Source organism: Bolinopsis microptera, chromosome 8, assembly GCF_026151205.1.
Source record: "Bolinopsis microptera isolate Bmic1 chromosome 8, MBARI_Bmic_1.0, whole genome shotgun sequence".
Taxonomy (NCBI): domain Eukaryota; kingdom Metazoa; phylum Ctenophora; class Tentaculata; order Lobata; family Bolinopsidae; genus Bolinopsis; species Bolinopsis microptera.
Window position 1 is genome coordinate 2,265,730 of NC_087079.1, and position 27,599 is coordinate 2,293,328.

At 37.5% G+C, this 27,599-nt stretch overlaps 2 protein-coding genes across 3 annotated transcripts in view; one reads left to right on the top strand and one right to left on the bottom strand.

Moving 5' to 3' along the window:
• The window catches only part of LOC134819468 (prolyl 3-hydroxylase 1-like), a 3,925-nt gene extending 581 nt beyond the window's left edge, over window positions 1–3,344 (top strand). The window contains exons 2-9 of the mRNA XM_063829422.1: window positions 573–700; window positions 945–1,013; window positions 1,107–1,205; window positions 1,391–1,498; window positions 1,698–1,848; window positions 2,047–2,179; window positions 2,318–2,463; window positions 2,653–3,344. Of these exons, the coding sequence (XP_063685492.1) occupies window positions 581–700; window positions 945–1,013; window positions 1,107–1,205; window positions 1,391–1,498; window positions 1,698–1,848; window positions 2,047–2,179; window positions 2,318–2,463; window positions 2,653–2,765 (939 nt within the window). The 5' untranslated portion in view covers window positions 573–580 and the 3' untranslated portion in view covers window positions 2,766–3,344. The remainder of the gene's footprint in view (window positions 1–572; window positions 701–944; window positions 1,014–1,106; window positions 1,206–1,390; window positions 1,499–1,697; window positions 1,849–2,046; window positions 2,180–2,317; window positions 2,464–2,652) is intronic.
• Window positions 3,345–4,043: 699 nt separating this feature from the next.
• On the bottom strand, window positions 4,044–26,793 carry LOC134819100 (gamma-aminobutyric acid type B receptor subunit 2-like). 2 transcript variants are annotated; one of them, XM_063828867.1, is made up of 23 exons: window positions 26,722–26,793; window positions 26,373–26,542; window positions 25,800–25,943; window positions 25,578–25,663; window positions 25,237–25,378; window positions 24,935–25,033; window positions 24,666–24,767; window positions 24,232–24,356; window positions 23,933–24,047; window positions 21,493–21,610; window positions 21,242–21,375; window positions 20,866–20,977; window positions 20,562–20,675; window positions 19,656–19,821; window positions 19,239–19,386; window positions 16,338–16,451; window positions 15,217–15,348; window positions 14,869–14,895; window positions 13,558–13,683; window positions 13,358–13,442; window positions 13,048–13,199; window positions 12,349–12,450; window positions 4,197–5,258 (listed from the first exon to the last, which is right to left on the bottom strand). In XM_063828867.1, the coding sequence occupies exons 1-23, from the start codon at window positions 26,774–26,776 to the stop codon at window positions 5,055–5,057; spliced, it is 2,772 nt and encodes a 923-aa protein (XP_063684937.1). In that variant the 5' UTR covers window positions 26,777–26,793; the 3' UTR covers window positions 4,197–5,054. The 2 variants fall into 2 exon arrangements, with proteins under 2 accessions (XP_063684939.1, XP_063684937.1); XM_063828869.1 differs by lacking the exon at window positions 14,869–14,895 and having other exon boundaries at window positions 4,044–5,258.
• Between the last annotated feature and the right edge of the window lie 806 nt (window positions 26,794–27,599).

Sequence of the window (27,599 nt, forward strand, 5' to 3'; positions counted from 1 at the left end):
CTCTCTCTCTCTCTCTCTCACTCTCTCTATCTCTCTCTATCTCTCTCTCTCTCTCTTGTTTTAACGCGTTCAATTACTACTCACCATCTGTATTATAACGCATTTAAACAGTCCGATATTTCAAATATTTGAAAGGTTTGGGTTTTGGGTGTCAAAATGTACAATGTGTGTTGTACCGGCAGGATATACTTATCCTTCACCGCTATATCATATGTATATAATAGTGCAACACTTCACACGTATGTAAGGTATACTGTACTATCAATTACCATGTGTTTATAACTGTATCTAGTGGACCTCAAGTGTGGATTTACTGCTAATACCCTTCCCTCATTCCTCTTTTATTTACTGTCCGTAATTGGGATTGGATTTTGAACTTAATTGACACAAAAAACCAATAGAATTTCTTTGAACATTAACAAATGAAACACAGGTTTGTAGTACTTGACTCCTCTACCATGTCTACTTTTATTTAGAAAGTTCACCACAAAGATTAAGATTAACTGGAAGAATTAAAACCCAACCTGATCGCTGATTTAACATGTTTCCTCTATATTAGTAACTCTCTGCAGTGGGGTCAATGCAGGACGGAGCAGATACCGCCTACTCCTACACACTCCTCCACACTCGTAACCCCACTATTAACGATAACATAGAGCTATATAGCAGTCAGTTTGGAGTTAAGGGCACCAGTAGGCAGGTGGGATATTATACTTCTCTACTTTGTTACGTGCTGTTTATCATATTTATCCATTATGTTGTGTGCATCCAACTTATTATTTAGTTAGAGTTTTACTTTTATTGAGTACCTACCTATTGAACCTGTCGAGAAGTTTAGAAGTAGGCATCTTGACGGTCATCACGCAATCTGCGGACCTCCTCGTTGACCAGTCGGTTACCGAGTTATATTATTAGAGTAACTGAAATTGGCATTATCTCTTCAGGATATCCAGGGTTTTCTTAACAACCATAGGATTGACATGGAATTATTGGAGAAAACAGACTCTAAACAGGTTTGGTAACCGAGGAATTTCTCAAATCGGCATTTATATTCTCTGATTATTAAATTATAATAGTATTTTACTAATAATAATGCTGTTTTACAGCAACCAAGAGAAGAAAGTGTATTTAGAACTGATAATTCATTTGGAGATAAGGGGTTCTTATCCACTGAAGAATGTAATACTTTGGTATATTTTGCTAAGGTAAATACTAATTGTGTATTTTACTACTTGACTCAAGATTGCGATGCAAATGAAACATATACCGCCCAATACTCGTATGCCGTTTAGCTATTGTTTGTTTTTCTAAAAGGATACTGTTTGCTCATTTGTTCATCCGGTACCAACGCTCAATAAATAACAATAGTGAAATGAATTCCAATGTTCAGGAAGTTTCAACTGAAAACGACGGTTACGATCATTTCAAAGACAAAGGTTCATCGCCTTTCAGTTCAAACGAGAAGTACAGCGGAATCGAGCTGAGCAGAGCTATAGAAGTAAGTTACTTACTTCTATAATCGTAGAATTGTGGCAAATTTAAAGGGCAGATTGTGCTGGCGCGAACGCCAAACAATAATTTTAAAGAAAAAAGCTTTACATCGTTAATGAAATAAAATGATGAGCGCGGCTCAATTGTGATATGTGGCCCTTTTGAACAAATTATCTGTTTAATTTGATTATTTTTGCACCCTGTAGTTATTGGAGGGTGGACAAGTCGAAGCAGAAGCGGTGCAGTTGTATTTATCAGTTGTTGAGGCAGCAAAATCTCATTTGGAAAAGAAATTTAAACTGGTGAAACCCCTTTATTTTAACTACATTCACTTGGTCCAAAGATCAGCAATTGAAGGTTCGTAGTACTATTAAGATATTTTGTGTTGTATTATAGTTGTGATGATCTTATGTATTATTATTTAGTACAGCAACTCCTTAGTACAACAATCCTTTATTAAAAGCAATCCTTCAAATAATCTGTTGTACTCTATAGGTAAATAGGACGGAAGCTGACATTTTCTTACCATTTTCAAATCATGACTTCACTCTTCAGGCTCAGAAAAAGTCTCAGAATATTCGCATCCGATACATGCTGATAATTGTGTCATAAAACCGGACGGTTCATGCATTAAAGAGTCTCCAGCTTTTACTGAGAGAGATTGGTCCGCAGTTGTATATCTTAATAGGTAAAACACCGCACCGCACCAAGATTTTTCGTCCATTTATGTAAATTGTTGAAGAGAAAAACTATCGATCATTTCCTCACTGCATGTCTATGAATACTCTAATATTAAATAAACTCACAAGAAATGTTCCCAAATCAGTCCAGTAGGTGGAGAGTTCGTTATAACAAACAATAAATACACTGTAACAGAAAGTCTGCAGCCATCATGTGGTAACATTGTAGGCTTCAGTGCTGAGACCTTTCATGGTGTTAAGGCTGTGGAAAAGGGAGAAAGATATGCCATAGGTAATTAATTAATTTATTGTCTAATTGATCAGTGAATTCCCAAATAGTTTTTGACCATCGTGCATGATCAGGTTTAAATCTTTGGTTCTGTAGGATTCGCATTTATTTTTAATCAGGAGTAAAGCTTATTATTATAAACATAAAGTTACATAAAATTAATTTTGTGAATTTTAACCTGATATTCTGCAGGGTTGTGGTTCACACATCAGATTTCAAGAGCAGTAGATATGGTCCTGTTACAGCGGAGAATAGACAATGCCAAGGAGAAAAACGCTGCTCGCGCTTCTAAAGACGAACTTTAAAAACTAGGGAGTGAAGACTTTAGAAACTCTGGAGTGAAGACTTTAGAAACTCGGGAGTGAAGACTTTAAGAACTCGGGACTTTAAAGACCAACTATGGACTACATCTTAGGATCTTTGATAAATAGTTTCTCTAAGCCGACCCTGTGAAGATGTTAGTAATAGTACCGTTTATGGTAAAACCTGGTAGCCAGTAATGTTGGGATTTTACATTTTGAACAGGTTCTAACTTAAAATTTGACATTTGTGAAAGTTGAAACTGATTATAATCGGTTAAATCGGTTGTCAGAGTTATGATTTTCGGGATAAAAATTGAAAACAGGTCTTTGTATGATCCGAATAGTGATGATAAAATGAATTCTGTTAATAGTGAATTGAGATTGATTCTTTTATTTCGTTTGATTTTCAATTTATGTTTCAAGTGAAGCGGGTGATAAAATGTGAGTTATAATTTCATTATTGAAAATTAATGACCTTAAATTTAATCTTTTTCTAATCAAAGATTATCGTTACTGTACTTATTTTTGGATATTTTGTTTTATTTTGGAAATATTATTTGTACGAAATTTTATTCTTGTACTCATTGAAGTATTTGTATAAAGATAAATTTTGAAAGTCCTACGCTGAAATTTTGAATATTTTATTTGTATTTATTTCCATATACATAATAGGATTTTGTGAATTTAACAACAAATGGTGGTCCGTAGAATAAAAAGCCAAATATATCAAATATTATGATCAGACGGGTAGAGTTTGGATTGAGTGAGGAGGTACGTGCCATTGATGGGAGTTTTCAGATCTTATAGTCCTCTATCGGGCCATCTACTTAGGACGTCCGGCAAATAGGGAGGGGGAGTGGTTTTGGAATGACGGACAAATCCGGACAGGGGGAAGGGGGAGGGGTTGGTTTCTGAAAATCCGGACGTCCGGAAATTTTGACAGAATTAACGAAAAAGTCCCATTTATTTCAACTCCTTGACACTAATTACTTTGTAAGTTTAGATCCCTGTATTTTGAACAAGTACTTAAATGTACTTAAAGTTAAATGTAACTGTGCTAAGCTTGTTCGACGCTATCATTGTCTATTTTAAGTAACTACACATTTTATTAACAATGAATTTGAGTTGGTTTTATTTGTACTCTTAAAAGTAGCTGGAAATCCGGACGTCTGGGGGAGGGGATGGTTTTGAAAATTCGGACACACCCTGACAGGGGGAGGGGGGTGGTCTGAAAATCTGCGATTTTGGCGGACGTCCTAAGTAGATGGCCCCTATGGCCACCGTGAAAATTTAATTTAAAGAACGACTATTATATACAAGACTAAAGACAGCTGAAAGGGAAACAAAGATCTCAGTGTTCAACTGAAAGAGTCTGGCATGGCTTAACTTTCTATTTCAGGATGAATTTTATTTCAACAAATAAAGCAAATTTCACTATTCCAACAAAAATAAAATCCAATTATTGTCATGAATAAAACACGAAATTGGCAGTACATACACAAAATTGGCAGTACATATTTTCACATATTACATTTTAGCCAACTCCCGTTTAGAGTACTCAGATTATCAATCACAATGTTAACTGACGATTCTAAAAATGCCCTATTCTCTTTTAAAGTCGGGTAAATAAGTTATCATTTAATCGAAATAACGTTAATCGAATAAATACTGTGTTTGCAAAAGGCTAACTTTTGCATTGCTCTCAGAATTATTTACTAAGAATCGTTTACATGTCACCCTCCACCCAATCCGTTTGTACTTTCGGCTATTGTGTTGCAATTACAGAATTACTTTTAACGTTTCCAAACCCCCTCTCCCTAGATCGTTTGTAGTACATGAACAATCTCTTCAATATAGATTTGACCTTTTTTTAAATGAAACGTTTTACGTATCAATATAAAGAGGGAAATACTATCATCTCACAAAAGAACAAACCAAATTGCTAATCGAAATCACGAATATAGAACTGAAATTTCAGCTTGAGATCATAAGCAAATCTTCTAAGTTTGAGTCATATTTCATAATCAAATCGAAAAACCAAGAAATAAGAGTGATAAAGAAATACGTTGATTTAACATAATATATGAATATAATGTGAAACAAACACAGCAGTAAAAACTTAACAATAATATTAAGTTAAAATTCCGTTATAACAGCCTATAAAACCCACTTAATAATCTCTGACTCTCAGCACATGAAGACTGGATTATCCCATGTTTGATACTAATTTAATACTAGCTACTTACTATTAATTTAGCTAGCACTACTATTAATTTAATATCAGCAAGCACATCATACAGCAGAGGAATAACCAGAATTGTACAGCGTCTTCTGAATACAGTCCTCCCCAACAGAGTTAAAAAGAGATCTCTGGGTCACCTGTCCCTCTCCTTCACAAGGTCCCTCACTTTTAGTAATAGTCTGCTGCTCGTTCTCCCGGAGGAGCTTGATCACTGTGTCACGTTTGTTCAGTTCTTGTCGCAGGTTTTTCACTTGCTGAGGGTTTTTGTGTTAGTTCAGCTTGAGGTTTGGCGGAGATATTATTTGTTAAAGATGCTTTGTGTTTTAAGTCAGCTGCTTTGTAATCCATGTTAAATATATTGTCCCGTAGCAAAAGTTACTGTTTTTTATTATAATGCAGCGTTCTTTAGTTTTCATTTGCGAACTACTGCAATAGGTATAATCTTCAGCTGCAATTAAACAGGAATTTCTCATTATATAATATATATTTGTGTTTCATGAAACCAACTTCAACTCATCATTTTAGAGGGTTCCCTCATTTTTTAGTCGCAACCAAATCATGTTTATAAGCTTTATTCAAATACAAAAAATGATTCTCACTCATGACTTCTCATGGATAATCCGCATCTCAGGACGATTAAATTAAAACGACAGAGTTTCAATTAGCACCGGCCAGTTAGTGTTACAGGAGCCGAATGTATAATAACAGTTAAGCCATACGCGGTTAAGGACGCCAGCTCCTCATTTAACCTTCAATCTCGGTATTCCGACCATTCGACTGAGACAACCGAGGAAAAGTTACACGAATGTGTGATATTGCATGGATCCAACGGAATCTTTATATCAATTTCTAAACTAGACGGTGGTGTATTTAAAGCTTCAATAAAAAGTTTATCTTTTAGTATTATTTAAAATTTACATCGCTCGTAATATTTTTACAAAGAGAATCCAACGCATGCAATCGGATTACAAAATAACAATCAAACTATCTTCGCCAATACTTACGACAGCTAAAAACTACAAGCTTTGCAAGGCTACGGCTGCATCGTAAAACTAACCCCTATAAAAGGATTCAATGTTCAAAAAAAGAGTCCGCCATATCTTTGTCCTTTGAATCTTTTGTCCAAAACAGGCTGGCAAAGAGTTTTGTCGCTGCAGCACCAACAAACAACCCAACTACAAGAACATGACTTATTGGGTAGAGCAAGTACACAAGTAAGCTGGCGCCGATACCCCCTATGTCACCCAGAGCACTTATAAAACTAGTAGCAGTACCTCTCACTGTAGTGGGAAACACCTCCACTGTGATCAGCATCAAAAGGTACCAAAACCCACTGACGAAGAACTTGAAGGACAGAACTGTGACGTACTCAAAACCTGGATCCATCTTGTAGAAGAAAGGTAAAGCTGTCAGAACGTTGTAAAAAGCCCAGATCCTAAGTGCTAGAGTCCGTCCTAACCGTATACTTATTGTAGCTGTCACTACAATCCCTAAAATGTCACCGGAGAAAGACGTTGCAATCTCAAACAACCCTGCCTGATCCAAACTGTGGCCACATTCCTTCCCTTCTACATTCCTTCTCGTTATAGTTGTGACATTGGAGTGGGCACCTGCAGAGGAAGCAGAGGATTTGTATAGGGGCAGATAAGCACCAAAACCAGCGCTCAAGTAATTGTGACCAATGTTCATACAACCCAAAAGTATGGTTATACATGCGAACCCTTGAGTAAAGAGACTTTTCAAGTTACCCCTTGCCTCAGTTTTGCGTTTAATCATGGTAACATTGCTGCATTCGATCAAAGAATAAGATGCTGGAAAGATCTTCCCACTCAACCTGTACAAGGTACGAAGTGACTCAATTGCCTTTCGTCTTCCCCCGCTAACGAGGGCGTATCTGGGGGTTTGCGGAGTTAACATCAGTCCAACAGCTATGACCAACATAGGGGCAGTGACTATCAACATCATGTACCTCCATCCCACCAGGTTCAACAGGAGGTAGGATAGTCCAGAGACGAAGAGGCATCCAAAATGAGTACTCACTGCCATGGACAGCACAGCGAATTCTTTGAAATCGGAACTTGCTACTTCAGCTACGTAGATGAATGGAATGTGAGAACAGATCCCGATGGCAAAACCTTGGAGGATTCGGGCGGCTAAGAAGAACCATTTTCCGGGAGCTGCGGCGGCACCAACCCCTGACAGGACGAAAGTGTAGATTGCAGTAATGAGCACTTTCTTCCTCCCGTACTTGTCAGCCAGTCCCCCCAAAGGTATTCCTGTCAAACAACGAACAATGTGGGAACTAGCTCCAATTGCTGCTTCAAACCCCGTTCCCAGATCCCACTCACAGCGCAGGTATGGAATAAGGATGAGTACCAGATACAGCTGACTCATTTTCGCTATGGGAATCAGAAAGAAGAACCCCCAAAGTAACCACTGTGCCCTTCCGAAGCCAAGGTGCTGGAGGAATTCTTCGATCGTTTTTTCTTCCAGTTCTTCTTCATCCTCTTCAGGCAGCCGGTCGGCATCGTACCTACTTGTCTCCTTAATTAACCGATTGGATTCCTCCATTTCGTATCTGTCATTAAGAGCGCCGATTACAATGGATGAGTTAATACTTGCGTGCTCAACAATATAAACTTAAAATTATATACAGAATGAGTGATGATACATAATTATTTATAAATGAGAGTTTGAAAAATCAAAGATTTCTCTTGCCAAGAAACTGCTTGTCTATGAGGCCCAAATGATATACCTTATCGGACCTTATTTTACCGGACATTAAATTTAACAGGGGCAAGTATAAATAATGGCGGGTGCCAAACAATAGCATGTGCCAATAGCGGGTGCCATTAATTCTACAAGTATAAACAATACTACCGGATGCCAGTAATCTACCGTGAGTATCAATTGAGTTTGTCAAACAAAAGGGGGCAACAATAAGCATGATTGTAATTTGTTCAAAGAAGGTAGGTCTCAACACTGCCAGTCATGGACGATGAGGTAGTCCTGTTTAGACTTAAAGAGTTAAAGCCTTCCTCATGAGCGACGTGAGGAGTTAGCGCTGTGGTCAAGTCTTCAGTGGAGAGCAACTTGAAAGAACAGTTCAAGTCATACAGTGAAGCTGCTGCGGAGAACATTATATTATGGTCTGCCATACTGATAGTTTGGCAGATCCGGCTACACTGAAGAAATTGGTCAATCTCATTAAACTATATAAAAAATAAGTATAAAGAATAAGGAAAAGGAACGGGAATGAAGCCAATACCAGAAGTGAAACCCCACCAAAGAATAATTGATCCTTAGGTAGACCTGGTGAAATAAAGTAACTGAACTGTAAGTTTAAGAAAAGACGGAAGGAATAAAGGAGAGAGGAAATAATGTTATGTGAACATCATCAGCAGATGACTTGGCACACCGGTTTCGGGGGTTTAATACCTGTACCGGTTTAATGTGCCAAGACCCCCTAGCAATCACTCGTCAGTGATCACCTGTTCACGTTAAATGTGATGTCAAGGATGTCGCTGACATCAAGTATACTGTATTTGTACAGAATACTAGGTCGGTCTTTCAGAAGCTTTCTGAATTTACTCTTCAGGAGTCTGTCATTATAACATCTTGAAAGAAGTGTCCTATAAAGGGTGTTGGTAGAACACAGAAAAGAATCAAGGTCAGAGATAATGGAAGAGTAACGAAGGACCTGACCGTAAAAAACATTATAACCAACAGAAGAGGAAATATTACTGTTAGGAAAGGTGTACATGACCACAGGAAAGTTGAAGTCATCAAGTTTGTTGTAAAGCTTGGTGGCGACGTGTCCGGAGTTATTTATCGAGATGTTGATGTCGAGATAGTTTACGGACTTATTGTCGTCACCACTCCTCTCCATAAGCAGGTCAGGTGGATAAATGGACCTGATTAGGTTAGAGAAATGCAAATAGTTCATGGTGTTGAGGTCGTCGACATATCTGCAGTTTCTTGAGAGGAGCTTAGCGAGACCGAACTTCTTTTCTTTGATTAGGCGTGCCATGTAGTTGAATTCACACTTCCCTAGCGAAAGATCAGCGAACAAGTCCGTCGTCCAGGAGTAGGATCGGAGCAGGAGCGTTGTACTATTTGGACTGCCAGAACAGAAGAACGAGAATGTTGAATAGCGGGTACAGGAGGTATTCCAGGAGATAGGACTAAAAGTAAAACCTACACGGCAGGCTACCAGAGTAGGAAAGATTCGTAAAGAGAATTCGAAGCGCCCAGTCAAGGTTTCGTTATCAAGTCACAGCGCTGTCCATCAAGTGCTATGTCAAGTCAAGAAGCTGCGCCACTCAGCGACTTTCAACTAAGTGTATATGAGACCAGATCGTTCCGAAGAAGACAGGCTCCTGGTTCATGAACTGGTGAAGAAAAGAGAAGTGAAACCGAATAAACTGATTTTCATACGATCGGGGACAATTCATTCAAAAGACAAGCCAATCGACTATCGAGTGATGATGTGTGTTGTGGCTGTGGTATGTGTGCGGTTTTTAAAGATGGTGAGTGTTTATGAATACCGCCTTGCACTATCTTTTCTTTTTTCGCTCCATATTAGCACACAAAACTTTATAGTTTTCGAAATATGTTGGTTTTATTTCATTTTAAGCTATTGAAGTGTGAAGGTGAGTTCATACTAAACATGCACCATATACTGTGCAGTGCCCTGAGCAGAGGGATTATTATTCGCTATCATTTTATATGTTTTAGTTGGTCATTAGAACCGCCTGGCAACGTCCAGCTTTCAATCAAATTTATTTGAATATTGTAATTTCAATACACGTTCGATGCAGTCAAAAAACACAAAGTGTTAGTTAGGAAGTGTGAAGAAACATATGAGTACTGGATTAAAATGTGCTCAAGGAACCAGCGTCTAAAGAACTGAAAACACAGACTCAGAGACAAGAGCATAGCAATGTTTATAGATAATATAACACTCAAAACCCATTCAACTTAATATAAAGAAACGCGAGGCTAGGAGATTAAGATTAAGTATACGGCAACATAGGATCACTAACCATAAGAGGTGTCTGTATATGAAATATAAATATTATGAGCTTAAACTGGTATGATGAAACAGATGAATGTCTCGATCTAATGTCACAATATATGGTACACGCACACATACCTATTACAACTTGTTGAGTGGTTGCCTGGGGAGGCCGACTTAGGGGGCCCCCGATTATCAGGGGTCATATCATGTCACCAATTAGTGACGTATAATTAGTGATGTGACCCATCAGTTAGAAATGGGCTAGATATAGGGTAGACTATAGAGTTCACGTCGTGTCAATTCTGTACATCATAGCTGTACATTAAGAAGTAAACATAATCTTTAAGATTTGTCTGCTCGACTCGTAGATCACATAAGGGACGGGAGCTCTTGCTAATGGGGTTGGTTCTCGTATCAAGGGGAGTAAGTCCACGGATTTACTTCCTTATCTCAGAAAATTTTCAAGATTTTCTCAGAAAAGGAAGTACGTCCTTCTCTCAGAAATCATTTGGGCAAAACCGAACAAATGTTTCTCAACTGGTACTTACTTCCTCGAGAATTGCATGCAACAACATTTCCATACATTAATATGTAGCTCATGTTGTAGAGAATTTCCGACTGAAAATTTGGATACCAATATTGCCAAATTGGACTTACTTCCTTTTCTGAGAAAACAGCAGAATTCCTACTCAACATATCAATACAACAATTTCTGGATAATACACAGTGCTTCTTTAAAAGTGAACAATCAGTGTAGATTGTCAGCAAAAAATCATCAAAATCTTTGATTTATCTTTTTGATTCGTTAAAAGAAGTTAATTTGATCAGAGGAAATCAGAAGTGAGAGTAATCTGCTGCATAAATCAATGCCTCACAGGAGATTTAGCGACTCAGCGTGCTTCCGGACGAGATGGAACAATCTCGACCCTTCTCTTAAAACTTATTTTTAAAAGGAGGACCTGTAGGGTAAAAAACATGACAGTCTTAAACTCAAAAGCTTTAGATCAGGGTCGTGATCTGTTCCATATTATGCTGAAAAATAGGAGTATAGCCACGCGGTAACCATCCTACTCCTTCATCAAACATGCTGTTCCGTAATAACCTGGCTACACTGTTACCACGGTGGTGGAAGTAGTGTTTGTTGGGGTAGTTTTCAACATACAACTCGGGTTTTGGTTCAGCAGATTCTGCAGGAAGGAGAAGAATCAAGGTGTCGGGATTCTGTTTTTTTTGAGAGAATAAAGTCAAAGAATCGATTTATCATCGACTAGTGCTTGAAGTTTGGTAATCACTTGTTCGTACTCACGATTAATGAATACCCTTCGAAATAGTTGCAGACAACGTCTGTTCACCCTAATAAAAAACAATCTAAAACTGCAAGCAAAGAAGGGCGAACTGTTGACTTCATGAAGAAATGATTATTCTATAAGTAACTAATTCACTGGTTTGCTTATTTAAAAAATCAAAGATGTCAACCACAACATTAAGGATTTAACACATGTGAGATGCCACAATATAAAATATTTGTTAATAACGGAATCACTTAACCAATGAATAAACAGTGATAAGTAATAGCAATACTCGTCACATGCTCATATCATTACAGAGACAACATATAATAAGTGGGGTGGGTGCGCACTATAAACTTACATCCAAACTTTTCACACTTTCGCCTTTATCCACACACTCCCAACAGATTCAAATACCTAGTCACTTTAGTAACTATTAGATAGTGCAGTAGTTGGCCGCTATTTAAGCTTGTAACTGCACGATGTGTTGGAATAAAATTTGTGTAAGGTTACAAAACTATCACAACTTCTATGAGTGTAATTCTTTTGTCAGAGAACTCTGTGTGAAACATTTTCATTAAAATGATTGTTGCTCAAACTCAACAACACGCATAGATTAGCTTGTCTAATTGATGAAGATTCACCAGACTTATAGCCACACATTTTGCAAATTTAAAAAAACCGCACTTAAGCCTAAAAATTTTCCGCACTTTAGCTGTACACAGAGGCAGCTGTTGAATCGCACTTTCCGCATTTATATGTTGTCTCTGTTCAAACAATGGCTAAGTCAGCTATCATTAATTTCAAGACTGCCTAATATTAAGATGGCAAAAAACAAATTAATTATAATGCTAGTTAATTCGTAAATATGGAGGTAATTAATTCATCAAACACTAAAACTAACTACAGAGTGTACCACAGAAAGTGTGACTTTTTTGAGAAATGATACAAAATATTATGAAGGAGCAGTTGCTAAAAACTGTATAAAAAACTGTATAATCTTATAATGAACTTAGTTCATTATGAACTAGCTACCTGAATCTCAGACTCTCTTCTAGACACCGCTAAAGAGTCCCAGTCTCTCGTCACTGTCTGGTTTTTAATCGCCTCCTTCGGCTGGTATCTCAGCTGGTATGCCTGTGTTACATAGTTGTGAATAATGATTTTGATTTTGTTATCTTGCTCACAATTTGTCCGACATCACTCACTGTAATATTGACGTACAATTGGTATTTCTTGGTATTGCTAACTAGAAAATTAATTAATAATGTATTTATTTCCAGGAAAGTGACTTCATGAACTTTAGTTCATATACTCATATAGGGTGTTGCTACCTGTCTTTAATCGCAGCTAGATTCTCAATATTATAGGTAACTGGTTCTAAGACCTCGCGAGTCCAACTTCCGAGAATTCTACAGATCTCACACCATATTCGCCCGTTTGATTAATAAACTTTATAGTAAACTTAGTGACTCCAGAAACCAATAAACTGATAAATAAAAATAATCTCATAAAAGAAGTTAACTGACGAAAAGGTAAAAGTTAATAAATGGGAACTTACAAAACTCTTTTCTTAAAAAGATTTGATCACCATATAAAAGCTAATAAATGAGAACTTACAAAACTCTTTTCTTAAAAAGATTTGATCGCCATATAAAAAGCTAATAAATGACTTACAAAAATTCGTTTCTTGACAATATTTAAGAACCATAGAGCTGCAGCAGCTGTTCTAACCTTGGGTATAAAGACGAGACAGATCATGATGGTAGTAGTGAATATGATCCCAGCAGCCTGGATACCAAACAGTAGCTCCGGCTGGGACTGGAGGAAGAATGACACGGGTCCTGCTATTGTGAACACTACTACTATAGTGTAGATTGAGATGCCTGCGGAGGAATAGTTTAGGTCTGGAGGTTAGAGCTTCCTCGATCAGGCGATCAACTGATCTTTGTGGGAGGACAAAAAGTCTTGTGAACACCACACCCTGCCCAGCAAACTCTTGAATCTTTATGATAAACCCCTAGACCCAAGTGGACTCACTTACCGATATACTTGCTGTCGTTGAGGGCCGGTATGGTGATGTTCCTCGTCTGGAACGCTATAAACGCTCCGAATATCAACAACAGTCCCTGGGTGTGATTAGTGATTAGTAAGGAACTCGATAGTTTGTCAATAGCTTTAAGGTCAACTAGTGCTAACTTGATTTTTTGATATACTAAAAAGTAATCCATGTTTTTGTTTTACCTTGTAAACAATAGCGACGGTAATCAACCAGGGTGTCTCGTACAGTCTGCCAGTGGAATCAGGATCAAACTCGCACATGACCAGACCGTGCACGTCAGGGGTGTCGTCTAACAGGTGGTAGTTGTTCTGAAGAGGAGGAAGTATTAAGGGTTCATGCGGTGGAGACCGATTGTGGAGGAGACCGTTTGCGGAGGAAAAATGATCAATTATCATACAGCAAAATAATGTTAGCTCATAACACATAACTCATAAACCAAGTGTGATTTGCAGGTTTGCTATAGTATTAGTAATGCAAACAAACAATGCATTAAAATACATTCTTATCTAGATTCCATCCATTAAACCTAAGCAGATTATTATTTGCCTGCACTCACTGCGACAATCATGCATTATCATAATGTAGTCAGATCTGCAATGACCTTTTAGTCGGGCATGCTGACTGTGGTTACCATGGTAACGTGCATGCGCCAAAGAAATGTTGCATAACCAGCTCCTTTATTTCGTTAACATCTTACTGTATTACAGGGTGTTCATTGGAACATCTGTTGATTAATTTATGGAGGATCGGTCAAGATTCTGCAACAACCCGTTCAAATACTAAAAATGTAACATATATTGTGCTGCAGCCTGCAGTACAGCCTGCAGTACAGCCTGTAGTACAGCCTGCAGTACAGCCTGCAGTACAGCCTGCAGTACAGCCTGCAGTATAGCCTGCAGTACAGCCTGCAGTACAGCCTGCAGTACAGCCTGCAGTACAGCCTGCAGTACAGCCTGCAGTACAGCCTGCAGTACAGCCTGCAACTCTTGTATATATGGTCAATTTGAGTAAGTAGTAGATCCTTGGTTTGTGACACTTGAATGAGACAAGCAGAGAGGACACCTAATGAAGTACTATTTACTGCTTCCAGCCCAGTATTAATTAAAAATATGTCAGTACAAATATCTAAATATACATGTACAAGCATTTATTAGGTGACACTTGGCTCTGATTGGTCAAACTGAAAGTCTTCCCCCTCCCCTTCAATTATGCTCAATTTCCTCGATTGATTGATAGAAGGTTAGAAGATTAAAAACAAGCAATATTTCGATCGAAGATTGCCCAAAGTAAAAGTAAGTAAAAACAAGCTAGGTTGACTTTAAAAGATGCGCCAGCAAGACTGATAGTGATAAAACTTTTAGTCATAAAATATAAAGGGGTCAAATAAAAAGGAGTCAGATGGATGTTAAACTTTAAACCCGGCAGATCGAATAGACTCTCATGCACTATGCAAGATTCAACAAATCCTCAAATTACCATTTTCCGCGTTTTACCTGGCTTAATTCTTTTCCCCCGAATCTCTAGAAATATTTTGAGATTTTGAGGTGATCTGAGCTGTGTTGTGGTTCTTTTATCCTAGGAAATGAACGGAAAGAGTGCCGGAAGGAGTGCCGGGCTAGGGCGGATTTCCGGACAATTTCCCGGACAGATGTAGGCAAACCAAAACAAAAAATGTTGAAGTTGCAGTATACTTATAGAGTGAATTAACACGCTCGACACATATAATTAGATGTTTAAAGGGAGGCTTATTTCCACGGCATATAATCATATAAACCAGCGTTGGTCATACAAAACAGGAGTGAAAATAGTGTTATTTTATGTATTTGAAAATGAATATTTACCACGTTCAGAGTAGATTTGGCAGATTGGAAGGCCCACTTGTATCTGTTGAGGTACTCGTTAATCCCAAGTAGGATCACATCCACGGACAAGAGGATTCCTATCAAGATCATCAGCTTCAAATCTGAGAGAATCTGCAGAGGGGTCCTTAAGTTAGTCTTAACTGTAAGTTTTTTGTAGCATTGAAATCAGTCGGTCCTTGTTTAGAAAACGAAAATGATATTCTTGCTCAGCTAAAATCTTGATCTACTGGAACTCTCGGGGAAAAAATAGGAAATAATTGGGGTTCTGTGCTATTATCATCACATTTCAATGAGCTATATTTGGGGTAATCAAGTTCAACGTGGACGATAAATTGGGGGATTAATAAGCAGTTACATCACTGCTTATAATGTGATAACATTATTTTCACAACTTTGAGTTGTGAAAATAGTTTTATCCAACGAGTTTGACGAGTTGGATGAAACGAGTTATATCCCGAGGTTTGACCGAGGGATATAACTCATGTTATCATATTATAAGCAGTGATGTAAATGCATTCTCTGATGATCTACGAAATGATGTTAGCGAATGCAGCATTTACATCGGAAATTAACGACCGATAATATTACTACATAGAACATTCCAGAGTCAAACTTTCTAGAGGACACATCCTTATCTCTTAAAATTGTTACAGGTCGCTGAGATGTTGCTAATTATTTTAAATTGGTCAAATACGCTCAGTGAAGCTCACACTCACACAAAACTTGCCACAAATGGTTGACTACTTGTTATTGACATTCTGTAAAATTTTGAAGCAAAAATATTAATCAGAACATAAGTTATACCACTTTCTGTTTTTAAAATAATTAGCAACATCTCAGCGACTAAGGATGGACCAGGGAGATAACAATAGTTACATCCCTCCTATTTACCTGTTAATCACAGCCTAAATGTAGTACCAGGGAGATAACAATAGTTATCTCCCTCCCAGTTATTGCACCCCTATTTAATGCATTATATTAGCGTAAACAAGAGTGAGATAACGACTTTTACATTATGGATAGTTACACACTGATCATGAGAGAATCAGGGTTTGATTATAGTTTGCTAAGCAAGGTTTTCGGCTAGGTTGCTAGGTTACCATGTTTCTAGGCTGTTTACTGGTAAAGATGGCATACACTCTCCATGTCTTGGCGAAGAGAGCTCCGAATGTAGTTGTAAACCCAATAAAGAAAACCCAGTTCTGTAACTTTACCTGGGGACAAAACAAGGTTAAATTAGCTTTAACATCAGTGCTTTTAACGAGAATAATACTTAATTTAACAGTTATTGACACGTTCATTGTCCAAGGATACAATCGTTCATTTGATTTAATCTCCTTTTATATGCATTGTTTGCATACATATCATAGTTTTCCCATTCCGTGACTTTCTGATCATGGATGTGACTAAAAAGCATTAAATTTGTGCGAGATTGATGAATACTAGCTAAGGAGAGTGCTAGGGTCCCAAAAGCAAAAATGGATATTTAGTTGTAGCACAAAATGTAAGATACATGCCACTTTTGCGACCTCATAAATCTCACGCTAGTTGCGTTGTATTTACTTTTTAACTTGGAAACTCTATCAAATTAGTTTCCTAGAAAGGCTAGTAGATTCATTAAAGCAACCCTCGTCATGATGATTATTGGAAATCAAATGAACGCGTAAATATTGTTAAAGAGCCAGTTAGAAAACGGCGAGACACAGGCATTTTACTTTATTATAATACGTTCTTTAATCAAATACAAATTTAATTGTTTTATTAATCATTAAACCTACGTTACTGCCTTTATGACCAGGTGAAAATGAGGAACCTTTCAACTTTTATTGTCCTAAACTACTGACTAGACGCTGACTTAATGGTATTATGAAGTTATGTGGTTGGCTAAGCTACAAGTTTTTAAGTTATATCGTTGGCTACATAATTTATTTAGAATCTTGTAGTGGTACCCTGCAGTTCACTGCAACCCACAGTACTATACTATTTGTACCCAACAAATCCAACTTTACATCTCTTCGGGCTGGCTCCTAGAGCTATGGAATGCAGAGCCGTTGGTTACAAATAATTTCTCTGAAGGTTCTACATTCATGCTAAATGCTCATTTTCGCTCACTATTTAGCATTTGTATATGTATATAGCATTTATATATATATATATATATATATATTTGAGACATTCAGTGAAACAGTAAAACACGAAATTCACATTAAGCTATCGATTGTGTAATCTTTACATGTCTCATTCTGAAAGCAAGTTAATTAAAATAACTGTTCTATGAAGTAAATTAAAAACATGACAAAAATAGATCAATACTGAGATGGGAAATTTGTGAGTAAGTCTCATTCAATCATAAGATATAAACAAAAGATGCAGAGGTGAAAGTAAACATCAAAATGCAAGTGTCTGTGGAAAGATTAATATTAAAACATATCATATAAAGGTCAATTTTTTATTTCATTAAGAGCACTACGTTTATTAAGTCCTCCAAAATCACTGAGGGTCATAAGCTGGTTTTGCCAAAATGATTCTCTTTCTTTAGCAACCCTACTTCTATCTTCTAAGGTTAAACATTTTATAAAATCTAGCTTTTCAAAAATAATAACCTCTATCTGATCGGATAACTCATTGTCAAACGTTTTTAAGGGCTCTTTGGTAAGATTATGGAACTGGTTATCGTTAAAATGACAAGAAATTTCACAACTCCTAACCGCTTTCCTAATATGTGATTTGTGGTTCTGCCATCTGGTCTTAAAATTGTTAACTGTGCTTCCTACTGAAGCACGTCTGCAGACTTTATCCCTTACTAGATAGCACACCCCTACTGTGTTGCAGTCTAGTTGTCCAATGATGTTAACAGTGTACCCCGAGTGGTAGCTCTGAGCTGTTTTTGATTCACAAATATACATTCTACAGGCTTTACATCTGGAGTTACAATGATAACATCCCCCCTCTTCTATACTAGTAGGCAGAGCCACATTTTCAGTGTTAGAGTTTAAAGCTATAACATTACTATCTTCATGATACTTACGATCTTCTGAAAGTTTACTCGGAACTAAAGTTTCTTTGATAGTTTTATTACCACGATATGAAACAAATACTTTACTAGGCTGGATCACAGACTTTAAAAGGGGGTCTAGGCCAAGGATAAATTTATTCTTGTTAACTATTTTACCAATTGGAGGTAAGTTAGGGTCAAAATCACAAACTAAAGGAAAACATCTTTCACTCTTCTTACTATTAGAGCTTGTAAGGTTTTTTGAAATCAGATCATCCCGTTTAAGTAACTCATATATATATAAGTGATTCTGACACTGATGATTGCGTTTGCATGAAACTTTAAGTTTGTAGAATCGTTGTTTTTCTTGTACAACGCTCCCCTCCCGGGTAGAGCACTCTTGAAACTGGATTTCTCCAAACAAACATCATATATATATATATTTAACACATATTATGTTGATTGTCATAATGAACAGACGGCGAGACCGCTAGGAAATTCCAGCAATTATTGATTATTGATAATCTTGTTGATCCTCAATAATAAATCAGTTTATTTGCTAAATGATTGCGGCAAGCCCACTAAATGAGTACTTGGAGATCAAAGGCTCTTTGAAGACTTTTGTTGATCAGGTGACATGATACAAAAGTAATGTCCAATTAAGATGTTATGTGCCCAGATCAACGCCTTTTTATTTTTGCCAATTTTGACAGGTTCTATAGAACTCGATTATGTGCAGAAATGACTGCACTACATATCATTTTTATCGGCATCCTTAGACGCTGCAATTTTTAAAATATGAACTCGCTACGACTCCAGCAAACCCCAGCTCACTCCGATGAAATAATTATGCAGAGATAGCCAAAATGAATAATAAATATACTAATAAGGTAGTCACCAATATGAATAATAAATATACTAATAAGGTAGTCACCAATATGAATAATGAATATACTAATAAGGTAGTCACCAATATGAATAATGAATATACTAATAAGGTAGTCACCGAGCAGAGTTTGATGAGGTGGTTCTCGTCGAGAATACTGTAGTCGTTAATCCCCATCATGAGGGCTAAGAGGGGAACGTAGGAGTACAACAACACCGCTCCCAGCAGGATGATATTGTTTATTATAGGTGAGGACATTTTGATTACCCTGGACAGGAAAGGTGGTCAGATTTGCAATACATCAATAATCATAATACTTTAGCGGATCTTATTTTGGCGGTCATTATGTGGACAGACGTCATTTTGGACGGACATAATTATGAACATATAAATTTCGTTGAACGTACCCGTACTTGAATTTAGGCAAACATTACGTTAGCGCTATATGCATTCAATCAACAGTGGCTAAGTAACATAATATATTGTGCTATCCCCCCTCCCCCCAACTAGTGAAGTTGTCATAATACTGACTCTCACCTCTCCTTCATGTATACAATGTTGAACACAAGAAAAGTAATAGCCAGCAGGATACCCATCAGTGAAGTAACGGTGAAGAATATGAGAGAGGTTAGAGGTATTCCGATTATAATCTGGTCCATTTTCTCTGCGATGGGTGAGTCTACGGGGCATCTGCACTGGAACTCTGAAGGATGATGGCGATTTTGAGAATAACGGCGATTTTGAGGATCATGCGTGCTCGAGTTTTAAACGTCAAAGAGCCTAACATACAGGCTGAAGGAGGACATGAATTTTGAAAGCTCCTGCCGATAAAACCTTTCATTTATATGTTTCAAGTGCCCCGCCCTACTTTACAGGCTAACAGGTGTTGTCTGGCGATAACGTTTCTAAAAGATTTCATATCACATGATGGCACTTATAGACGCATACAGTGACTTCGTGTTCGACTTCGTGTTCGACTTCGCGTTCGACTTCGTGTTCGACTTCGTGTTCGGCTTCGTGTTTGATATAACTAATTGAATATTCAGTGACACGCCTGAGCCAGACAAGTGCTGTAGCTTCGCGTGCAGAATAAACAGTAAACACTTCTGATAGCTATTAACCGAGAGGTCACGATCCATCCCTCGTAAATAACTATCGATAGAATATACAGGATTGACAGTTCCAGAGATTACCAGAATTTCAGTGGGTTATATTAAGATGTGTTTTTACCAACAACTTGAACATTTCGCAGATTATTAGCTGGGCCCAATAAGGGAAAAGGGGGAATAATAAATATTAGTATGAAAATGACCATATTAACCTGAAGGTGGATTATTTAAAACATATAAGTGATACTAAAAGTTTGTTTTTAGCAGGAGCTTTCAAAATAAATGTGTAAATCGTCTTCAAATCGACCATATTAACGGTTTGAACTGATCCTACCAGTAGAGTTGGAGCAAGTTGGTACGAGCTTGCTGTAGATAGAGGTGTCCCACATGGACTCCATCTCACAATCCAGTCTGTCCTCTCCAGCACATACATCCACCAGCTCTACATCTGCAACATTGTCAGGGTTAATATCATTGTTACTGTCAGGGTTATTGTTATAATTTATATTATAGTTCAATCTTGGTTCAAAACCCAGTTCAACGTAAAAGCTAGTCTTGGTAAAAAGTAGCTGGAAAACATACATTTCACAGTCAATTAGATAATTAACTAAATAATTAAATAATTGCTAACTGCTAACCACATTGGTCGGAAGTGTTGTTACCGCAGTCCAGTACTCGGAGCTGCTGGATCTTGACCTTAAAACCACTCCTACAAGTTCTATCCAGCTTGTTGTCAAACTCTATCCTTCCCTGACAAATACTCAGTCAGTTTCACTTTCACTTTCACTTTCACTTTCACTTTCACTTTCACTTTCACTTTCACTTTCACTTTCACTTTCACTTTCACTTTCACTTTCACTTTCACTTTCACTTTCACTTTCACTTGTGATTAGTCCTACTTCACATCAAATTTTATGTGATATCGAGAGGTAACCGCCAACCACCGTAAAAGAGATGATTCAGTTTCAGCTAATAGCAATATTTCAGTATTAAGAATATAAGTTAATAACTAACAGAAGCTCCCTCGAATGAGAGCTGGAGCATTGCTGCCATCAGATCAGAAGAGCGACTTCCTCTTCTCCGTAAAAGCTCTTGTAGAAGAACATCTCGCTCTGGACCTGTGTTGTTGTGGCTCTCGTTGATTTGCCCTGAAAGTTATCGTTAATACCACTGATGTTAATACTACTGAAGAGAGAGAGATTAAATGTTGACGTCCTTCAGTTAGGAAGGGTGTGTAAACACTAAACAATATAAATGATAGAAACCTTTTTCAATATCAAAATGATAAAGGAACTTGTGGAGGCCCATAGCGAAGGTCCAAACCGAATCGTACATCAGACTGCCGGCTTTCTCTTCTATTTGGCAGGCCCTACATTCATCCGCCTGCAAATATAGGTAACATGAGCATTGAGCTCCCCTGCATCGTTATTTGACAGTACTATCATGCTGATAAGCTGATGTATTAAACATTGGTCTTAAATAGTTACATATCTTATCTGGGGCTGTCAAATAGTAATAATGAATACAAATAAGGACTCCTAACTTAATGACTAACGAAGATCAAAGGAGATTAATCTGACAAATGTGTTTAAAGACCAGTTTGAAACTTTTTTGAAAACCATCAGAAACCATTACAACCAATCCTCAGCCCCCAGAAACCCCATTTTGGAACCGCTTAAAATGCCTAAATTTGTCAAAAGTCTTTAAAAGTTCGGATTATGAGTGGTATGTGCTCTTAGAAACTTTCTGGTATGTACTTGATTCTTTGTCCTTTATTCGATAAGTCAATAACTCAACAGGAGAAATTATTAAATCAAATAGACTATATTTTACTTCCACTTTCAAGGGGATAACTTTGTCGGTCGTATCACCAAATTCGGGTAACAACTGTAGAACTGTATTTGATTAATTAACTTCGTGTTTTAGGTGAATACGTAATGAAGACTGAAGTAAACACGGCGCACGGTTTTATTTTGCACCGTTGTCAAGACAGCAGTTATTTACCACCAAATTCGGCTAACAAGTGCAGACTGCATACAGTGAGGAAGTCCAAGAAATTGTTGTGAAGGAACTATGTTGATGATTGATTAAAGATTGATTTAAAGATTGAAGATCTTGATTTAAAGATTGTAATACCTCAATTTACTGCAGAGTTTGGGAGAAAGGAAAGAGCCGCGGTAAATTGGGGTTTGCGGTAAATTGGGGTTTTGATTGTTTACATTATGTATGTTAAGGCCAATTTGGGGGAAGGAAATGGCCGCAGTAAATTGGGGTTTTACTGTAATGTGGTTCTTGACCCAGAGTGGATTGACACGTGTGGGCTCTAGTCTCTATCACAGTCTCCGGTCGGAATCAAACTCCCAGTACTTAAATTGTGTAGTATGTCATCATTCACTAGTTAACTGACTAATTGGTTGCTAGAGGAAAGGTTAGTCAAAACTGTGAAATTTCGGTCCATGGAATTTATTTTTCAATATTTGAAAATGGGACAAGAATAAGACAATATATATATATATATATAATAATGTTTTCCCGTTTGTGGGCTAACTTCCATTACCTCTATTCGGTCTCATTTCATCCATAGTTAAAATATGTCCCGGTTGATATCCAGCTATGCGGCTTTCAAACGAGACTGGAACTGGATGTTGTAGCCGGATATCCGACTGGAACCATGAACCAGTTTCACTATTCAGTCAGTTGCTTTGGGTGGGTGGTTATGAAATTGCTCTGACAAGCAAATTCTATTTAACTAGAGGTGTGGTGACCTGAGACTAGTCGCTGCTTTATAAAATAAAGGTCTGAGTAGTTTAGTTTCAATTGCAAAAACTTGTCGGTAACTGTCTTCAAGCATATAATCATAAGATCACTGCTTGTTTAATCATGATCCTTGCTGACTTGCATTTAACCGAAATTAAATCCACCTCTAATAGGCTATCACTATTTGAACTCTTGAGACACATTTTAATTAGTTAATGGAATTGGTGGTATGTCTGGATGACGCTGGCATCTAGTTACTGGTACTGGTAGTGGTAGCGGAGAAACGAGTGCATGATAAGATTAACGACAGATCAGTTCAACCTGGAACGCGGAAGAAAAGTTGTCAAACCGGATTTAAGTTGTTAATAAAGCAATGAAAGGCTTAATGTCATTTGTTTAATAAGCTGCTTTGTGAAGCAGATGATAGCGGTACTCAATTGAAATATGATGAGCCCTGGTGTTCCAGTAAAAGTCTTCAGTCGCTCTTGTGCTCGCAGGCTGACATTATGCATAGAATTGTCTTGAAAAACTCCGCCGTCCAGACATCTAGCAAGGTCTGGCTTGAGAAATCGAAGATTCCTCTTGCCAAGAAACTGCTTGTTTAGGAGGCCCAATTGACATCTGTGCTGTTGTACAACTGTGCATGCTGGTCCAAGAAACATCTAAAGAATCGATATCGAACATACACTGGCCACCAGGGGTTATTAGCAATAAAGAGTTGTAAAACCGCTACAATACTACAATACTGTCCCTACCAGAGACAGTTATATGAAAATGTAGGTGAATATTACTTGGCCATATTCTTAGCATGGATGACAACTGCCCACCAGTTTTAGCTCTCAGATTTGCCCTCACTACGGGCGAACTGTTAAGCAGTAGACGGGGCGGACCACGATATATACGACACCTAAAACACCTAAGTTACAAGACAATAACTTGTAAACTCACGTATTCTTTGTAGAAGAGGTCGGAGTATTCCTCCCAAGTGTCAGTGAAGTAGTAGTCAGTGTCCATCTTCCGGTCTAAACGTGTTGTGTTCCATTGGAACTGCGGGGTCAGGTACCTGGACAAAACAACTCTTAAACCCTCCACTTTCTTCTGACTCTGTTACCACACCATTGTATTTTTCATAGAAATTAGAAATATTTGCTAGGAATACAATAAAGACTACTTATGATAAAGTTTGTTAAAACAGACAATCTTTATCTCTAGAGGGGGGTTCCTTATCTCCCTGATGATTTACTCACGTTCCCACAGCCTGTACGATATCCCTCTTAGAACAGGTTCCGTTAGAAAGCTTCTTGTTTACTTCTTGTGCCACCCAGTTGTTCTTATAACTGCTCGGCAGCACCCACACCCTCTTTCCCTTGAACTGAGAGGTAAAGTTTAATAGCTTTTTTAGAGAGGTTTGACCTAGTTGGCCCACTAGAGGATAGCATGAAGATGCTTTGCCTGCCTTGTGATGTGATGATCCTCCTAGAAGGTGATGCCGGAGCAATCTATAGGAGAGTTGAGTGGGAGAGAGCGGCAGGTCAAATGAGCAAATAGAAAATGACCGGTTTAGTAGCACCTAAAATATTTGTCTAGAGCATAGAGAGTCAAATGATTTTCAGTTAACAAATTTATTGAAATTGAAAAAACTGTTAATCCATGATAAAAATCACGAAGCCGCAGTTTGTACCTCAAGAGATTCAGATAAAAAGTCAGCCTTGTACGCTTCACAGAATACATCGTAGGCATCATCTTCATCGAAATTAGCGATTATTATTCGGGCGTTACTTTTCTGAAATATTGAAATGATTGGATACTATAAAGTAACTTGTGCGATAGTTCCCTGCATAAACATCATAAACAGAATCATATATCTATCTCCTCCAAACCTTTGCAATCACCTTGCATGATCGTGTGGTTTATAAGTTATAACCCAATCATCCACAACCACTGACTTACCTTCAGTTCGTATATTGCGTTTCGTATGGACTCCTTGTTAGATGATGTAAACGAATAACGATACAGAAACTTCATCTCATCTGTGAATACCTTGATAACCTGAAAGTGAAAGTGTCAAATAAATTTACGATGAGGTGAACTACACCTATTAATTAAACTCACTAAACATTAGGAATTTGGTTTGGCCAGGATTCGAACTCGGACCTAAATGCCTAAAATCAGAACTTCCCGAACAACCAGTCTAGACTCTAGGCACTACATTGAACTTATTTAAAAAATAAATCACTCTTAAACCCACTTACCGAGCTTCTAAACTCGTTCATATCATTTTGTCCCTCCCCAGAGAGGATGTGGATCTTGTCCCACCCACACTTTCCGGCTAGCTGGAACACTGCCTTGTACATATCAGTCTCAACAGGATGCAGACGTAGCGAGTTCCGGTAACTGTCAAAGTGATCTGTGAGTCGAATAAAACCTGGAAAATTTCCATTCCAGCAAGTATTAGTTCTGGCAAGGACCGAATTAATAGGCAGAATGCATTTTATCAGACTCCCCTCTCCCTCTGTTTGAAACCGGAAGTGTCTCCAATTATCAGCGAATTGATGAACCCCCTTCAACCCCCACCAACACCCCAAAAACTTACATGTATTTCCTCTCACCGCTGATGTCTTCCTCATTAGATTTGTTACTACCCTGACTCAACGAGGAGCTGGAGGCTGTGGGAGACACCTGTTGTGTAGGAAATTGGCAATTAGCCAATGAAAATGCAACAGCGAATCATTGACAGATATTATCAAACAAGATGATAAGATAACAATAAATTTGTAAGATCAATCAGTTGATCGAGATTGAATATGTTACTAACCGACACGTAGTTGAAAAAGGGAGCAAGTTCGCTGATGTACTTGGTAACGTCAGTAAAGACCGGACCTACAATTCCTACGTAGTCCCTCTGGTCTTTAGTCCCAATAAATGTGAACAGTTCTTGTATCGCTTTACCTGAGTCTGCCTGCAAATTGGCAAAAAGGTTACATAATGACAAATTGGGTCTTGGGATTGTTCACAATGCATATATATGCATATATATCCGAACCATTTTACTGCCACCACGGCATCAACTTTAACACGACTTTCCGCAAAAACCGTAAATGATATACAACTTAAACTTTTTTGACTGGTTCAAATGCTTTAATGGCCTTCAAAGCAGCATGAAAAAATAAAAAATTGGTCAAAGAATAAGAATTTTAGTGCCAATAATTGGGATCCCCAAGCGGTGTCAAAAAACTCGAATTAAATAGATAATAATTATTCTAGTCTCCTGAGTCTTGACACCATTCAGGGTTAGACGGGTTTCTGCTAGTATTAATAATAATAATGAGACTGTCCACTGTCCGGGTAACTCAAGTAATTCAAGAAGAAGTTAGAGGATACTACTTACTTTAGTGTTGAACCAATCAGTTTCCAGTTTGTAATCACCCAGATACTTAGGAGACATGTTGATCTGTTGTCTGGCCACGTCAGCCATGGGGAGAAGACTCTTACTCTCTGCAAACCCACCTATATCTCCGGGGATGAAGAGGCCCAGCTTTATCACTGACTTATCACTGGCTGAGGAATATTGAGTCAGAGAAGTTACATTCAATTTGTCGGATAACTGGTCCTGATTGGCGAAAGAAATTCTAGCGATCTTATTTTATAGATTGCATCAATAATTCCATAATAACTACATAACTGAAAAGTATGTACTGACTTTAAGTTGAGATTACAATTATTAATAAATAACTCACTTGTCTCACATGTTGCCAGAGGAAAACAGATCAAAAGTACTTGGAATAGTTTCATATCCTACCTGAGATAATGTCGTTTTTATAAACGGATTAAAAGATTAAAAAGTCAAATTACAATGGTAATGTCTGACCGATTATAAAAAGTAATTCCACCCAAAGGTCAAAAAGTATATATACAAGAAAATTAGAATAAAATAAAAAATACCACAATGAACAAAGAAATGCCCCCCAAAAGAACCTGAACAACATAAAATTAAAATAAACTAATAAAAACAAAGGACGGCTTCGTTAGTACTTAGTGAAGACTTTCAACTAGATTGCAATGAAGCCAATCTAGGATGTATTTAATTTTAGGTTTAATATTATTTTCATGTATTGTATTTATGGATTGTATTGATGTATTGTATAAGTTTTTTATTCGAATATCGTGTTTTGTTGTTATTATGTCTTTATGTTACATATTATGTTGTCATTTGTTTTGATTCATTATTATTTGCCCTTTTGCGAACATTTAAAACTGTTTCTTCTTTTGTCTTTGCATAAGTAATATTTCTTGGTGTTCAGTAAATGTAAAGTGTGATGTTTTTGGATATTTTGTTATTTTTGAATTCGTAGTTATATTTGTTCACGACGTTACAGAAGAAATTGATTAAATGCAGTACGAGGGGTCTAAATCCTCCTCGCGTCCTAAGATGGCGTTTATCTTGTCTCATATATAATATGATTACAGATTAAATATCGAATTCTGTAACTCTTAGACTTCATCCTTCTATTTGTCCAATATCGATTACGTGACTTCTTTGTCAAATTTCTCAGAGAAGTTATTTATTTTATTGCAAATAATAACTTAAAAGCCGCTAGCTGCTTCAAAATAAGAG

Bases quoted from the DNA above. Each gene is read 5' to 3' on its own strand.
- LOC134819100 (XM_063828867.1), bottom strand. From the start codon at position 26,776: ATGAAACTATTCCAAGTACTTTTGATCTGTTTTCCTCTGGCAACATGT. The intron at 14,896-15,216 runs GTAAATATTCAT...AAATATTTCTAG, and splicing joins CCAAATCTACTCTGAACGTG to AGATTCGGGGGAAAAGAATT. The intron at 13,443-13,557 runs GTAAAACAAAAA...AATCACACCCAG, and splicing joins CCGTCGCTATTGTTTACAAG to GGACTGTTGTTGATATTCGG.